At 37.1% G+C, this 18,610-nt stretch overlaps 1 protein-coding gene across 3 annotated transcripts in view; it reads left to right on the top strand.

Annotated features, from left to right (window-relative positions):
- LOC126262906 (V-type proton ATPase 116 kDa subunit a 1-like) overlaps nucleotides 1-18,302 on the top strand; it is a 253,157-nt gene extending 234,855 nt beyond the window's left edge. For 2 of the 3 annotated variants that reach the window (XM_049959811.1, XM_049959812.1), the window contains exons 14-16: nucleotides 16-247; nucleotides 7,109-7,283; nucleotides 17,905-18,302. In XM_049959811.1, the coding sequence (XP_049815768.1) occupies nucleotides 16-247; nucleotides 7,109-7,283; nucleotides 17,905-18,004 (507 nt within the window). In that variant the 3' untranslated portion in view covers nucleotides 18,005-18,302. The remainder of the gene's footprint in view (nucleotides 1-15; nucleotides 248-7,108; nucleotides 7,284-17,904) is intronic. The other variant, XM_049959810.1, reaches the window with a different exon arrangement.
- The last annotated feature ends 308 nt before the right edge of the window (nucleotides 18,303-18,610 follow it).

The raw sequence follows: 18,610 nt of genomic DNA, 5'->3' as shown, positions 1-18,610 counted from the left end.
TATTTTATTCATCAGAAAGTCCCCTCATCAGAAAATACTGAGGGAAATGGAACCATTGAAATGGAACATAGAGATGAAGAGGCTGGACCAGTGACTTCTTCAGAAGGAAATCATGATGATCACGAGGGTGGCGAAACTAGTGATATCTTCATTTACCAGGGCATACACACAATCGAGTATATCCTTGGAACCATATCCCACACTGCCTCATACTTGCGGCTGTGGGCTCTTTCTCTTGCACATTCTCGTGAGTATAAAATATTTAATGGAGTTGGATAAATAAATAATTATGGAATAAGCACAATAATTTTTATTTATGTCTGTTTGTAGCTTTTTCTGTTCCATCATTGGTACTAGATGTTTGTTATTCACTTTTCACTATTCCAAGAAAATGAAGAGTGTGATCTGTTTATTTTAGAAACTTTTTATGAAACATCAAAAATAGTTGACAATGTTAATGATTCCAGTCTGTGTAAAAAGTAAGATGAATACTTTGCATCAACATGGACCTGAAAATATTTAGTTCATGAGTTGTGATTGTGTTACATACAGCATGTCCATTGAAACAACTGCTTATTAGACTTATCATTTGCTGTGTTTTACTAGTGGTTGACACTACTTCAAACAAAGTATTCAAAAAGTGAGTTCTCCACACAATTGAATATGCCTGACACAATTCATACTCTCTCATATACTGCCACAGTTCACATTGCATTTATGCAATACTTATCATTGACACAATGTCATTATTAATCAGACATAATACCACAGAAACAATTCTGATGGGTTTATGGCAGGTGTGTGTTGAGGACTAGGAATTGATTCACCTCTACTTACCCCTGACTAAGGTTCTCTCGCATTTACAACTGAGATGCACTCATATTTACACACTGAAATATGCAGTCATGCCATCATTGCATGAAGTATATCTGTCAATCACTTACTGGCACTACATCATCTTAATCACGGGATGCGTTAGAACAAGCAAAGCATCTGTACTGGAATGCATGACAATGGACAAATTCAGATATTTTCTTATCTCAACAATAACATCATAGGTGTGTGTGTGTGTGTGTGTGTGTGTGTGTGTGTGTGTGTGTGTGTGTGTGTGTGTGTGTGTGTGTGTGTGTACTCTAGCTCAAAAAAGCTAGTGAAGTTTCATTCCTTTATGTATGGTAGGTGATGACTCAACTCTCCCACTAATTGGTGCACTGTTTCCTTTATTCCTAAATTATAAACAATTTGTTGCTCATTATTGATACAAGTGATATTTCTCAATTCTGTTTCCATTGACCAGGAAATAAATAAAAAGCATTAGACCACACTCTTACTGAGACCACAGCTATTGTAAGAAAAGAAGAGCAACACTAACACAGCAATGATGCCTCACAAGACCTGGACGGGCACTATGGGAGTAGATGGAGGTAGTGGTGACAGATCCGTGGCCCTCACAGTGGTGTGAAGACACAGCTGACTGGCATGGCATGCCACCAGAATCCATTTTGATTGACAGCCAGACCCCCACAACTAGACCGCAGAGCAAGAAGAAAACTGTGATGAGGGCCACTTTGACGGACGCAAGTGAGGTGGCATGAGGAGGTGGGTGAGGTTGCAGGGTTGGTGACTATGTAGCATGTTAGGCAAACTCTGATTCCCCACTTGCATAAACTTGCAGGGATTCAAGAAGCATTTCAAGGTGTCATCTGTGCAAGAGTCGATGACATACTTCTTCATTTGAACCTTGAATGTGCAGATGAGATGTTCTACCTCACCATTAGTTTGGGGGTGGAAAGGAGGAGTAGTCACACTGCGAATACCTTGATGGGCACAGAAATCATGGAAGGTTTTAGAGTCAAGCAGCTTACCATTTTCATTGCAAGGGCATACGGCAATCCTTGAACAGAAAAAAATCTTAGAAAGGGTCTGAACCATAGCTGTGGCTGACATCAAGGGACAGCAGACAATGTATGAAAATTTACAGAAGGCATTGATTCCCAACTATCAGTAACAACTTTGGAAACATCTCGCGAAATCAACATGAACACATTCCTATGTATGCTGTGGTGTGGGCCGTGGAGAGAGCAACACCAATGGTGCCACTTGTTTGTAGCACACTGAGAGCAAGTCACAACAAGATGCACAAATTCGCCAACAAAACTGGGCCAAAATACTGGCATCAGGCCAGCAACTTGGTATGCAAGACTCCCCAATTTCCGTGACATAGGAGCTGAAGCACATCTTGCCAGAGGGTGGCTGTGGTCACAACCCTGGGTGACAGCCCATCAGTGGCTAATAAAACATCACCCTCCTACACTGAAAGACTGATGGAGGGCAAAACAGTTAAGTAAAGTATTAGAAGTCCTGGCCAGATCCTTGCCTGGCCAACCATGGTGAACAAGGTGAACAACATGGTGCCAAATTGGATTGGCAGCAACTTCTTCCACTGTACATCTACATGAAAACAAAGAAGCTCATCCTGATCAAAGGTAGGATCTGAACCCACTGGAAGCCAGGACAGCACATCAGTATTGGCATGCTGTGTGGTAGGCTGAAAGTATATTTCAAATTTGTAGTGAGACAGAAACAAGGCGCAACACTGTTGGCAAATTCACAAGTCCTTGTGTATAAGTAAAGGGAAAAAATTCTTCCTTCTTCATAGAGTTATTTTAGAATCATTGCTTTAGTACACCAGATATTAAACATTATCTATTTGTGACAACAGTGATTGATGTGGCATGGATATTAAACATTATCTGTTTGTGACAACAATGATTGATATGTGACAGATAAAATTCTTGCTTAAGAGGTAGTGCTTTCCACATTGGAATGGAGCATACTACTATGCTCTTTTTGTTAATATCTGCCACTGTGTGGTGGTCTGTGTAGGTATTTAATGAGCCAGAAACAAACTGAAAATATGATCACATCTAAAAAAATTCCAAACAGTTATAATGAAACAAACTGACACAGGAACTGAACAATACTTCTATATACATCACACTTGGAGCTGCCACATAACATCCAAAGAAGAATGGTAGAAATATCAGTTGCGCTGTCTCAGTTCTCGACATATAACTGTGAGAATGAAAACCATTAACAAATGTCCTAGCAATATTGTTTTTAAACTCTTCAAATAATTACTACCTGAAAGATAAATTCAAATTTGAGCAATTCTGTCAGACATAGTGGGTCATTTGATTTGGCAACTCAGTGTGTACTTGGTAAAACACATAACACAACATACTGTTAGGAAGAGGAGAGAAATTGTACACATCTACTAGCAAGGTGAACAGGAGAATTTCTCCCTACATCAGTTAGTAAGGACAGCAACATCCAACAAAACGTTTTCTGTGTACTATGCCTTACTGTGTGTAAATCCAGTATAATAATATAGTTCAAATTTAGTTGAGAATTTGGTGTTGAACTTCTACCACTCAAAGTGTTCTGACATTGGCACAAACATTTCAAAGACACAGGTTGCCTGTGCAAGGAGGAAATCAAGAGGGTGTCCTCACGTTTCTCATGAATCATGGAGGGCATTCAACGATGGATTGATGAAGCAACTTTTCGTCTAAGTAGGGAGGTGAACTGTCAAAATGTGAGAACCTGGCTTTCATAGGAGCCTAGTGAAGTTGTTTAACTTGCGAGTAATTCACCTAAACTGTATGTTTTTTGTACCATTCCTCTAGTAAGATGAATGACTTTTTGGCTGAATCTGTTGCATGATTGTCATACTAGGAGTTGCTTCAGTGGCATGTGTCAATGCGACGCATATATTCATCCGACGTAAATGCAACTATACAGGCAGAGTATTCAGAAAGATTATGAAGATTTTAATCATTTTTACATAAAAATGTGTTTAAGTGTTTATTTTAAAAGCAAGTTCATGTTATTTATTTGATTAAAAGTATAGCCTTTTGAAATTCAGAAGTTTTAACACTGTATATTTGTAACCCTCCAGACTACAATTCATTCAAATAATACATAAACTCAACAATAACATCTATGTCATCCCACAAGGTAGTGTACAGCACTTGTCAAAGATTCTGTGGCAATTGTGCTACCTAGGAAATTCATATTTTTGTTTTATGTATCTGCAAGAAACCAATGAAAAATCAAGGGCAGAATAATGACACACACACACACACACACACACACACACACACACACACACACACACACACACAGAGAGAGAGAGAGAGAGAGAGAGAGAGAGAGAGAGTCACCAAAACACAAGACACATGACCACTGTCTTTCTGCCAAGGCTAGACTGCGAGTAACAGCGCATAACGGGAAAAGCAAACTGGTTGGTAGGGTCTCCTCCTTACCCCCACAGCTTCTCCCATCAAGCGCTGTTGCTTGTAGTCTGGCCTCAGTGGTCAGAGACAGTGGTCATGTGTGTGTGTGTGTGTGTGTGTGTGTGTGTGTGTGTGTGTGTGTGTGTGTTTTAGGAGAAGGCCTTTTGGCCAAAAGCTTACATGTTTAGCAATCTTTTTGTTGTGACTGTCTGTGGCTCAACATCTCTGCTATATGGTGAGTAGCAATCTGTCATTTTCATAATACTGTCAAGAAACCAATGAATTGGTTTAAGAAAAACTTGAAAAGCTCAGGTATTATACAAAGAATCTCAGTATTTTGATTTAATAAAGTGGAATAAGGAGGTTCCCATGTTGCTGAATCATAACCGGTATGTAAAGGGAATTATCTTTGGCAGACTATGTAAAAACGAAATTCAGTTATTGTGTCTGGCATTTGTAGGTTATTTTTCTAATAAGAGTTTTGAAGTGAACTATTCCCTTGAAAAATTCTATGAAACTGCAGTCATAAATGAACTCGAGACATCAGGGTATAAATTCAATAGTACTTGTATGTAGCACATATAGTTTTATTTCAAAACTGAACTTACAGAAACAATCTCTACCTTTCCCAATAGAAGTAAATACTTCTGACCATGCTGACACACCTTTCTGAATTGTACTGTCAATTAGCTGCATGGCAGAGAGTAAGGAAGCAGCCCAACTTTTCACTACCTTCCACCTTCATTACCCTAAATGACTGTTTAGCACAGTGCTGTACCCTGATAAATCATAACAAGTGTGCAGTAACCCCCTCCCCTCAAATAACCATATCACATCCAAATAACCCCCCAGAAGGGTACTTTAAATGCCACCAGTATTTAATGCACAGCTTTCACCGATTTGCTTATTTTAAGATAACAGCAGATCATCAGTGAATTATTAGTAACAGTGGATTAGCTTAAGGCCGCAGACGTCTAAAAAAATTTTCTTTATCAGTTTGAATCATAGCTGTGGGTTGTTTGAGGTCAGTCAGTTTAGGAATGGTGGAGACCACATGAGGCATTGTGCAGGTTGCTAAATTTTGTGTAGACTTGCAGAGTTCACTGTGCAGGTTGCTAAATTTTCTGTACACTTGCAGTTCTACTAGTGATATGCAGTGGATTCACTATTCTTAGTAGTAGATTAGGTAATGAGACAACTATGAGACAGTGTAAATACCATTCACATCCTGATTGCATTTTATGCTCACTCAAGACTGTGAATATGAAAAAGCAGTATTAATAGGTAAAATAATGTCACAGGTTTGTTTTGATGAGGATTTTTTAAATGACAGATAATCATGTGGCTGCTTCTTCATTTGAATCCAAATGAGTATTTAGAAGATATGATAATGACATATTTTTGCCCAAATGCTATGGCATACAGAAACTAGGGAACTATTGAAATAGTATTGCTTGTGATTTCTCCAGAGGTATGCTACCAATTGTTGCGTATGTGTGCTGGGTTAATTTAGTCCTGTACCTCTCTATAATTTCTATTGGAGTGTGGTCATGAAACAATAGTGGCGGTGATATGTCTATTGGTTGGGGTCAGTTATCTCGGCATCTTCCTCACCATATGAGTGACGTAAGCTACGTAGAGGTGCTAGATGTCACTCTGTTTCTTTGACTAATTTCCCTAATAACTCATGGTACCACAAACACGACAATAAATTGCAGACACCATTATCTGATACATTCACATAACAGAATTAAACAACAGTGTTCCAGAAGCAGACAGACATGCACAAACACTAAAGGGACAACATTTTGTAAACATATGGTCAGTGCTCACTACTTTATGAGACAGAGTTATTTGAAAGCATCAGGCATGCAGTTGAGAGTAACACATCAACTTAAATGCATTTTACTGCTTCCATAGATTGAACTACCGAACTGTGTTGCTAGATGGAGTTGGTGGACATGATCACAAAAAGTTAAATTATGTATGAATTGCAAAATGCATTCAAGCTGTTGATAATATTTTTGAACATATGTAGTTGTGGAAATTTACACTAAAACATAATGAGTAACAATCTGTTATTTTCTTATCTACCACAATGTTCTTATACTTGTTTGTGGAAACCATAGCGACATCAGATTATGTTTTCCCTCCAGAATGATCAACACTGTCTCATTTCAAAGTAAGGCACAAAAACGCTATATGACTCATCGATTATGGAAAAGTGTGAGGAAATTACAATCCATCTTCACCAGGATCTTCACAAATGTTCAATACAGAGTATGCAACAATGTCACTAAGTGCATTCATATAATCCTTTAAATTACTGGAAAGTGTCTACTTCATAAGCTCATGTCATACAAAAACTGAAAACCTTTCTTATGGGGTAATGCTGACTGACAATAGATGAAGATAAAATAAAATTAGTGGCCTTTTGTGTGTGTTTTGTGTGTGTGTGTGTGGGGGGGGGGGGGGGTAGCTTGATCTTTTAATGGCTCTCCTTGTTTTCAGTAAGAGAATTTATGGGGAAAAAAATGTACCCCAGTGAACTAAAGGAATGCACTTTGACTACTGATGGAGTACTGTGATTAGTGTATTGCCAGTGAAGATGTGTTATGTCTCAAAATAAGCAAATGAAAAATAGAAGGAAATGATTTTTAAGAGTGACAAGCAGACAAATTATGTTTTGTTCAATTAATATTTATTTATTAATAATTGGTTTTGGGATTATTAGTCCTCATCAGGTTAAGTTATGACTTACTTGTTTGATAAGAAAATAATATTCATGTATTTCACCAACTGTCTTACAGAACTGTCTGAGGTGCTGTGGTCCAAAATTTTCCACATGGCTCTAGCGATGGATTTCGGCTATGGCGGGGGAGTTTTAATATACTTAATATTCTGGGCATGGTCTTTCCTTACTCTTTCCATCCTTGTACTGATGGAAGGCCTCTCAGCATTTCTTCACACATTGAGGCTGCACTGGTAAGTGATGTTACCATGTGGGCTTATTAAAAAGGTGTTATGAATTGCACTAATATATGAGAAATATGTTTCATAAAAACAAATAACAGAAAATTTTAATTTTAAAAATATATTTGTGAAATACTTTGTACAGTAGCAATGAACTTCCTTTGTATCTCTTAAACATGACACCAAGAGCTACATTCTTACATACTTGTAATGGCCTATATTTCATCCTGTAAAATGCAAACCAGTTCCATAATATGAACAATGTGGAATACACCAAAGCTGTTATTTATGTGTTAAACAGGTAGTTTATGTAGGTGTTTTTTGTTTACTTTTCCGTCATACGATGAAAATATTTTCCTGTTATTGCATGGTTACTTCTAGAATATCACAGGCTGATTAAAGGAAAATATTGTTTCTATTCATCAAAACTGTGGCAATGAGCCACACTATTAATTAAGATATGACCCCAACTATGCATAAAAACTTTTATATGTTGCCAGTTCACATGTTTCAAAGCATTATTAGTACAACTATAACACAAATTCTTTTATAAACAATGTAGAATTAGCCAAACCTATTATACAGGCATAAAGTATTCTCTGTGTCAAAATAAGGTTTATTTTTCAATTATCTAATGAAATTATGTTGTTAAAGCTGCATGGTTACTACATGCATTTTGAAAATGAGAATATTGAATAAAGTATGAATTCATTTTAATAAATAAAGACAAACCTTAAAAATTCTATGTAGCATCAAGAGAACCAATTATTTTGAAATGAAATGAAAATCATGCTTACTCATCAGCTTCTAAATAGGGACCAGCATGACATGTGGTGGAGGATACCTTGTACTGCTAGTAGTCATTTCCTTTCCTGTTCCACATGCAGATGGAGTGAGGGGCAATGACTGTCTACATGCCTTGAATTGAATTGAATTGAATTTTATTTGATCCTGTAAGATTACATTGTGTACAGTAAATGTACGTGTAATATAGGACATGTAAAAGTATTAAAATTCTTTATCACTTATTTTTCTACACCTTTAGCTTACATTTTTACATCACTGATAACGAGTAACAATATATACAAATTTAATGGCATAAGTATTCCGCAACACTGTAAAACTCTTTTTCAATGAGATAGTCTTTAAGTTTCTTTGTAAAGTCATTGTGAAGTACACTATCTTGCAGGGTTTTGGGCAGACTTCTTAGTAATCTGATACCAGAGTACTGGGGTCCTTTTTCTAGCATTGCCAGTCGGTGGGGTATGCTCCGTACTTCATTCTTCTTTCTTGTATTGTGGGTGTGTACACTAGCATTTGTAATCCAGTCCTCACTACCTTTTGTGATGTACACTATTGTTTTGTATATATACAACGATGAAAAAGTTAAGATACCTAAATTCTTGAAACAGTTTCTGCATGTTTCAGAGGTCTTTTTTCTTAAAATGGTCCTAATTGCTTTTTTTTGTAATGTGAACACTCGTTTTGTCTCTTGTTTGTTTGAGTTTCCCCACACCGTCACTCCATACTGTAAGTATGGTTCGAAAAGTCCATGATACACTGTACACAGAAGGTTCTTGTCTGAATACTGTGATAGCTGCATCATTAATAATATGACAGAGCTCAGTTTCTTACAGACATTGTTAATATGTTTTTCCTTTTCCTTGTTTTTAAACACTGCATACATAGTCTTTTTTAGATTTATAACCAGTTCATTTTCCAACAGCCATTGAACTGTGACATTTGCAGATATGTATGCTCTTCTCTCAAGCTGTTCCATATTTTGGTCACTATTTAGTATTGTCATGTCATCAGCATACAATATTTTCTTTTCTTCCTCCTCAACACCTATATCATTAACAAATACATTAAATAACAATGGCCCCATTACCGAACCCTGCGGCACTCCATATTTGATGGATTTGGTTTCTGATTGGTACGAGTTTCCTAATGATACATACTGTTTGTGGTTGCACAAGTATGATTTTATCCATTCACCTGGTTGCCCCCGAATGCCATAGTTGCTTAATTTTTGTATCAGCATTTCATGGTCAATGGTGTCAAATGCCTTGGAAAGATCCAGAAACATTGCAGAGACAACCTTTTTCTCATCTAAGGACTGTAAAATGTATTCTGTTAGACTGTCAATTGCTGATTCTGTAGATTTACCCTTTCTGAAACCATGTTGTGAGGTCATGAGAATGTTATGTTTGTCCAAATAGTTAACTAATCTGGTATACATAGGCATTTCTAGGATTTTTGAGAAACCTGATATCAGTGAAACTGGTCTGTAGTTGTTGGGATCATCCTTACACCCTTTCTTGTACACTGGCACTACCTTTGTTATCTTCAGTTTTTCTGGAAAAATTGCATTTCTGAAAGAACAGTTTGCTATGTTCAGCAGTGGTGTTATTATCTCCTCACAAACCAGCTTTATTACATGATTTGATATTTCATCATCACCAGCTGATTTCTTGGACTTCAGTTTCTGTATAGTTTTCCGCAATTCATCTTCCGTGACTGGTCTTAAGAACATAGTGCTGCATGATCTTTTTGGTACCTTAATACCCTTCTGTTTCTGACTATTTCTTTCCAATTTTAGGTTTTCTACTACACTGATATAGTTATTATTCAGTATGTTTGCTATTTCCATACCATCTGTGACCACTGTGTTGTCTACTTTAATTGACCTAATACCTTCTTCATTGTTTGACCCATCTTTTTCCTTTCTTTCAGCATTGATTGCATTCCAAGCTGCCTTTGCCTTGTTTTTTGAGTTCGCTATAGTGGTGTCAATTGCTCTTGCTTTCGCTTCTCTTATTGTTTTTCTATACTTCTTTTTTAACATTTTATAGTTTTCAGCTTTGCCCATCCATCTCACGTCCTGAAGCTTCCTTTGCTGTTCTAGTATTTCACTCGTAAACCACTGTGTTTGATCTTGATGCCTTTCTTGTCTCTTTACTTTGGGAAATGCTACATTAAAATGGTACTTAATTGTTGAAATAAATGCATCATATTTTTCATTTACACTCTGGGCCTGTAGGGTTTCATTCCAGGTTTCCTTACTTAACATTGTTCTAAAGATGTTGGTATTTTGTTCACTGATGATCCTAATTTCTTTGGTTGTTTGTTTTGGTTCTGATACTGTGTCATTACTTCTGCAAAAGCTGATTAGTTGTCCATGATGATCAGATATTTCTGTCTGAACTACATGTGACTCATAGTTACACATATTAGTAATTATGTTGTCAATAATTGTCTCACTTTGTGAAGTCACTCTTGTTGGTGCAGTTATTGTCACTTTCATGTTATGCTGTATTAACAATTCTTCAAAATCCTGTCTTATTTTTGTGTCTTTTCCCATGTCAGTGTTGAAGTCTCCACATATAATAAGATTTCTCTTCATATTCATTCTCAATAAGCTAGCAACTTTTTTTAGAAAGATGCTAATATTGCCACATGGTGACCTGTACACACAAAACACTCTAAAATCCTCTGCCACTATACCAGTAACTTCAAAGTCTTTTTCTCTAGCTATGGGAAATGTAGCAGCTTCACTGTTTACATTCTTTGATAGAGTACCTGTTTTAATATATATACAAACGCCACCACCCTTATATTTAGATCTGCAGAAGTAACTAGCTAGTTTGTAGTCCTTTATTGCCACATTATGTATTTTACTTTCAGTTAGTCCATGTTCACTTATGCGTAATATGTCTGGTCTTACTTCACTCAGGAGTACTTCTGCTTCTAATTTTTTGTTACCAAAGTATTGAATATTTTGATGAAGTACTTTTATGTAATTTTTCTTTTGTTGGTTTACATGTTGTGAGCTGTATTCTGGGGCAAATTCTTTAGTATCGTCTTTTTTTGTATGGTGCTTATATTTTTCTTTTCCAGCTGGAGTGTATGATTTTTCATCCCCTTCAGGCCATATTAGTTTCCCTTGCATCTAATGATTTTGCAGACATCTGCAAACATTCTGCTGAACGTTACAGACCCCAGTCTATTTAAATGCAAGCCATCCTTCGCTAGTGAGTTTTCACACAGGAATTTGTTTGGGTCTATAAAAATTGCCCCAAGACGATCACATTGTTCTTTAAGAGCACAGTTTATTTTGGCGATATATTTTTCACTCACCGACCTTCTGTTTATGATTCCGCTAAGTATCAGACGAGATCCTGCATACATATTTCTTGCAGAACGAATCATGTTTCTTGTTTCGTTTGCCATTTCTTCCTCACTGCTGCTCCTTAACGAATTCGTCCCAACATGTATAAACACCCCATTATAGTTATGTCTGGTTTCAGAATCTGGTTCTGTAGTATCTTGTCTTGCATTAACCATATTTTTAAAATGTTTACCGAGTTGATGCGTTCTAATACCAGGTCGTACGTCGATCTTGCAATTGGGGACAGCGATATTCTTCAGCAGCGAATCGCCAATTATTAAAAAGTCATTTTCCTTTTGTTGCGTATCTGTCACCTTGTTTTTCCTTTTGCTGTATGTCACCACCTTCCATTTATATTTATCTTCCAGTTTTTGGCTTACTGAGTTTACCGAGACATCAACGGGAACACTTGAAATGTTGTTTTTAAAGTACGATCGGTCATTCGTATTTTCGCGATCTTCTTGCTTTTCCGTTTGATGGCTTTTACACACACAGGACTTCTTTTCTTGTATTAATGTATCGTTTTCTTTCTTGATGGTTGAAAGTTCGGTTTTTAATGCCTCAATGTCACTTCGTAGTAACTTTATAATTTCGTTTTTTGTATCAACTGCACTTACAAGATCGGCCGTTTCGTCACGTAAACAACCGTGACATGTCCACGGAAAATCATCGCTGACGAACTTCAGATTTACTTTCGCGCACTTTTCGTGTAACCAGAAGTTGCATTTGATACACAGAATACCCTTCATCACACGCTTTTTACATTCTCTACACGAAGAACTGTTCATTTTTTGCCTTTTTAACGAGAGAGAAGCGTCACTACACTTTCCTATTGGCGCCATCTTGGCGCCACCCTTATGCAGAATAAACACTAGCAAAAGTAGAACAGTTCTGCAGTCAACCTCAGATGCTGGTTCTCCGAATTTTCTGAGTAGTGCCTCATGAAAGGAACTTAGACTTCCCTTCATGGACTCCCATTTGAGTTAACGGAGCATTTCCACAGTACTTGTGCCTTGATCAAACCTGTTGCTAACTAATTAGCAGCATGCCTCTGAATTGCTTCATTTCAATGTCTTGCTTTAGCATGACCTGGTTGAGGACCAACACACTTGAGCAGTACTCAAGAAATGGCCATACTAAAGTTCTCCCATATAGATGGGCTACACTCCCCTAGAATTCTCTCAACAAGCTGAAGTCGACCATTAACTTGCAATCTTACATACTCATTCCATTTCATGTCACTTTGCAACATTGCACCTAGATATTTAAGTGATGTGACTATGTTGAGCCGCACAATGATAGTGCTGTATTCAAACATTACAGGATTGTTCTTCCTATTCATCTGCATTCTCTGACATATTTCTGCATTTAGAGCAAGCTGCCATTCATCACACCAGCTAGAAATTCTGTCCAAGTCATCTTGTATCATCCTACAATCACTTAATGACATTGTCTTCATGTACATCAGAGCGTTCTGTCAGCAAGCAAGAGCTGCAGAAGCAGAAGAGTATTAATATGAGTACATTAATTTACAGCATTTGACAGTTTGTACTGTTAGGAATATCAGTTTTCTAAGGGTACGGTAAAATATGCATATGGGGATTTAATGTGTGCAGGATGAAGATCATGGGAGGGAGGAGACATTTATGATTGGGCAAAAGAAAGAAAGAGGGAGGGTGCGGGGGGGGGGGGGGGGAGGGTGGGAGAGAGAGAGAGAGAGAGAGAGAGAGAGAGAGTGGGAGAGAAAGGGAATGAGGAAGAGGGTGTGAGAGATGGAGGGGGGGAGGGGGGGGAGAAATTCTAATCTTTGTACCTGAGTATGAATTGTACGTTTTGATGTGCTGCTACTTATTCACCTACGCTGTGTCTACATCTATATCCGTCTTAATACAACTACAGCATTAGATTTTCTCTTTTGTGTTTTTCTATGATTCTTACCTCTCACTGCCACTGAAACCTCAAACATTTTGACATATAATTTATTCCTTTTGACAATTAATGTGAGAAAATATTATTTATTGCATGTGAGGCTCAGATGTTATTTAATTATTCTATTGTGTCCCAACTGCCTGCCTGATTATCTCTTGGAACACATCTTTCCATTTTGTCTCCAAGTATACAATGGCATGAAAGTCTAATTTTATAATTATTGTACTAACACAAATGCAGTTAACAAACTCTGCACTTTATTAGGATTTGTTTCCACCCCTGATAAAGTGCATTAAAATCAAATAGCACATTTTTTAAGATCACTATGGAGCGAACACTGGTTATCCAAAAACATAGAACAGTTCATTGTCTATGACAGCAGGCACGAAATGTAATTAAAACAGGCACCCAATTATTGAGGTTAATGCAAATTTCTCAAATATCTGAAAACATGGATAATTGAAAACACACGTTTTTAGCGGAAACTGCTATTTACTCTACAGTATCTCTAAAATGTCCAGCATGTCACATTTGAAAAGCCCCTGTATTACTCTTGCATTAGTTGCCAGAAACTGACAACTTATTTGCAAAATTATGCTTAAAACACACTGTATTTTGTAACACCTGATTTAACCTCACTTCCAGAACATTACTGTTCAATTTTTTTCTGTTTATGTTTACATTCACCTTTTCCTGGACACTAGTTCTCGTTTTCTGGGGAGTCAAAACATTGGTATAGTCAAATGAATCATGTACTACATGCACTAATAACAGATCAGTGAATTTAAGTACCTCGCTGTGACTAATAATGAGTTCCTCAGTTACTTAGTCCTCTGCCTCTCGTTCTTTTGAATACGCTTCTTTCACTATATATGTGTCACTTAGTTGCTGGAATCCCAGTTCACAGGCATTATTATTTAAGCACCTGAATCCCCACTACAACCAGAAATTTTTATTCTATATGAAAATCTTTATTTTAATTATAATAATTCCTTCATGTCTCATATTTTAGTTTTTCAAAAATTGCTAATCTACCCATGGATAATCTGCAAGCTGGATAATCCATTTCTGGATAACTGAGAGTTTTCTGTTGTATCTTCATGAGCATGGAATCATCTCCAATGTCACACATTGATAATGAGAAGTTTATCACACATACAGCAACTCTCTCTCTTTGATTTGGTCCTTGCAACACTACCTCATCTGATGTGATCCTTTACATTTCCTCATGTATCGACTTTTTCCATTGCATTATATGATTTGACTGGCTGATAATAAGCTTTTCTTCAGTGTGATCTATATCAAGATATATATCAAGTGAATCAGTGTTATATGTATATACGTTCTTCATTATGTTGTGCACTTCTGTATATTGAATGATTGAGTAAGAATACATGTGTAATATATCTTCTGTGTGATGTATACTATATGTAACAATGTTGTATGTATATGTGTTTTCATCATCTGCTTGACTTGTCCCATATCATGTACAGTTCTGTACATTCAATATTTGAGTGGATCAATAAAAATACAAGAAAGATGAAAGTGACCATAGTGTACCCTTTCAGAGATTAAGCATATTAATTAGTGTAGCTATATTCTTTTTCGGTAGAAAGAACAACATCTTAAAATTCAAGTATCCTATGGATGGTCATAATATGTTAAATGTAATACAGTAGTTTCTATGATCTTATGCCTTTCCATAACAGTTATAAATGCCGATTTATTTAACTGTTATTAGGAGCTACTCTTATCACAGACCGGAAAACACGTAATTGGTTGTGGCATATGTTTTTTATGGAAAGCATTGTGTTAGTAGAGCATTCTTTTTGATAACACAATCATGAGTATTAGGTAAGGCTGCTAGTCAGAAGATACATATCATGCATATCACAACTGCAGACCATACATTCAATACTGTAACAAAAGAAACTGGACTCATTTAAATATATCATACTTTTCTGCACCTATTTTTATTTTGTTTATATACATGGTGTATAGAAGATCAGGTATTGAATTGCTCCTGCAAAAATAAGAAAGGAGGTCTACATTAATGTGGAAATTCTTAGTCTTCAAGGCATGAGAGATTCAAGTATGGGTACTGTCTGCATTGCATGTGGCTTTGAACGGATTCTTGTCCAGACAATTTTTTAATTACTTGGAGGACATACCACTATCAATCCACTGAAGGATGATCTTTGTCTATGGTGGCACTACTGCATATTTCAGCATTCATGATCAATGGCACGTTCGCGTAAAGTTACTAGCTAGTATATAGGTTGAAGCGGGCAAATTCTGTGGACTCCATCCCCATCTGATTTAAATCATTGGAATTCCTTCTAATGGATTATTTCTGATAGCTGATGTAGCACCTATCAATAATAAAACAGCAACTGTGGGTTGTGAAAGGATTTGAGACAACAAATACTGTGCCTAGCATATTCCAACACATCCACATCTACATTCATTCTCAGCAAATTACTGTGTAGTGTGTAGCAGGGGATATGTAATTGGATTACATGTTAACATTTCTTCCTAACTCAGTGCCATATGATGTACAGGAAGAATGAAAGCTTTAATGACTTTTCACATGCTGTAATTAGTCTACCTTTGTCTTCACAGTATGTAGGAGAGCAATACAAAGGGGGTGAAGACTTTATCAAGATTCTTTACTTAATACTGATTCCCAATTTTTTAAGTGGGCTTTCAAAGGATAATTAATATCTATCTTTAAGAATCTTCCCGTTCAGGTTTTTTAACAGTTTTCTGACATTCTGCTTTGAGTCACACAAACCTGTGACCATTCACATAATCCTTCTTCCCATACATTCTGTGTCCCCTTGTTAGTCCTGTTTGGTATGGACCCCACATACTTGAGCAGTATTATAAGATGCCATGCACAGTCCTTTGTAGGATGCTCTTCGAGGCTATTTGCACATGATGCAGTTGTTTATACTAAAGTAGTAATGCCAGAAGATAGTAAGAATTTGCTGAGTGACCTACAGGGAATTGATGAATGGTGCAGACTCTGTCAGTTGACACATACTGTAAATAAATGTATCATATTGCGCATACATAGGAAAAGAAATCCACTACACTATTGATGACAAACAGCTGGAGACAGCATCTGCCATAAAATATCTAGGCATAACTATCCAGAGTGACCTTAAGTGGAATGATCATACAAAACGGATGGTGGGAAAAGCAGACACAAGACTCAGATTCATCGGAAGAACCTTAAGGAAATGTAACTCACACAAGAAAGAAGTGGCTTACAAGGCACTTGTTCGCCAGATTCTTGAGTATTCTTCATCTATCTGGGATCCCTATTAGACCAAAATTCATGATGAACAAAGGAGTGGGAGACCATCAGTTTCTGAGGAGACAGTGTTCAAGGTTGAGCAAAGCATGTGTGAAGATCAGCAGATCACCCTGGATGATCTCTGCACATTGGTTCCTGAGGTTTCCCGAAGCACCACTCACAGAATTTTAACAGAGACATTGAACTACCAGAAGGTGTGCGCAAGATGGGTGCCATGTATGCTGACCAGAGACCACATGCGGCAATAAGTTGATGCTTCCCGTGCATTTCTTCACTGCCTTGCAGCCGAACAGGACAACTTTCTGGACTCAATTGTCACGGGTGACGAAACCTGGGCATACCACTTTACACCTGAGACCAATCACGCCAGTGGCGGCATCCTTCTTCGCCAAAGCCGCACAGAGCTGGTGGTGAGCTGGTATGACATGGGCATACAAAAACTGCCAAAGCGTCTACAAAAACGCATCGACAGAAATGTTGATTATGTTGAAAATAGCTAAATGTTCAAGCTGTAAACTGATGTAAACCATTGTAGAAATAAACAGGTCTATGTACTTATAAAAAAATAGGAGACCTTACTTTTGGGATTACCCTCGTACATCTCATGTAATGACCACAATGAGCCAATACAGATGCTTACCGACAATCCTCGGCCACACACCATTAGGTGGCTTGCGGAGTATGATGTAGGTGTAGATTGACTGCATTTTCCCAGTATCCTGCCAATGCATTGAAATCTGCCTCCTGCCTTATCTATGACTGCTCCAATATGACTGTTCCATTTCATTTATGTAAATATTGTTGCGCCCACATATTTGTATGAGTCGGTTGATTCTAGTTGTGACTCATTGGAATTGTAGTCACAGGATACTTCTTTTATGTGTGTTGTGAAGTGCACAATTTTTCATTTCTGAACATTTAAAACAAGCTTTCCACCTCTTTAAAATCTCATCAAGATCTGAATGTATACCTGTGCAGCTGTTTTCAGATAGTTTTTCAGAACAGGTAACTGAATCATCTGCAAAAAAAATTGTCTGCCAGGTCTTTACTATACAGCTTGGGAACTAATAGTTTCCAGGACCATTACTGTACATCATTCCTCTTAATTTTACATGAAGTACCAGTATCCAATTGTTGCCTATTATTTTAGTTCACCTACTTAATGAAATTTTAGCTCAGATGTAAATACCTACAATCTTCTTTTGTTACAGGGTGGAGTTTATGAGCAAATTTTATACAGGTACTGGCTACCTTTTTACACCATTCTCCTTCAAATCTATTTTGGAACAAGAGGACATTGAAGGACCATAGAGAAATTCTGTGGTGTATCAGTGTAAAATATTGTTTTATTTATTCCATGTAAGATGTTATGGTAAAATGAGAAGCAGTTTTAAATTTTTGGAACTGCGTACAGAAACTGTTTATAAGAACAAAGCTGTAATATAAATATCTGCATTTGATAACTCCATCCTTTGGAATTCTTTCACATTAGAAGAGTAACTGGCACCGATGTAAGACAACAGGCACATCAAATAAACTAGCAAAACTTGTAATGTAATAAGAAAACAGAGTAATTTTATTTGTCAGAATATTTTGTGTTGTTATACAATTTACTTAATTATTTTCTCTTTATCAACTTTGTTAACTCAGCACAACATTATACAATATGTGACCACACTCAGCAAGCAAAAACACATCATGATTTTACTATCTCCCCCCCCCCCCCTTCTCCTGATTTTCGAACCACACATCTGCTATCATTATTTGTTATGACTTCTGATATTGTAATTGTTAAAAATATGAAACATGGACCTTGCCATTGGTGGGGAGGCTTGCATGCCTCAGTGATACAGATAGCCGTACTGTAGGTGCAACCACAACAGAGGGGTATCTGTTGAGAGGCCAGACAAACGTGTG

The sequence above is a fragment of the Schistocerca nitens genome, chromosome 6 (assembly GCF_023898315.1).
Source record: "Schistocerca nitens isolate TAMUIC-IGC-003100 chromosome 6, iqSchNite1.1, whole genome shotgun sequence".
In the NCBI taxonomy this organism is placed as follows: Eukaryota; Metazoa; Arthropoda; class Insecta; order Orthoptera; family Acrididae; genus Schistocerca; species Schistocerca nitens.
Note: the sequence above shows the minus strand (reverse complement) of the source record. Positions and strands in the feature narration are given on the sequence as shown.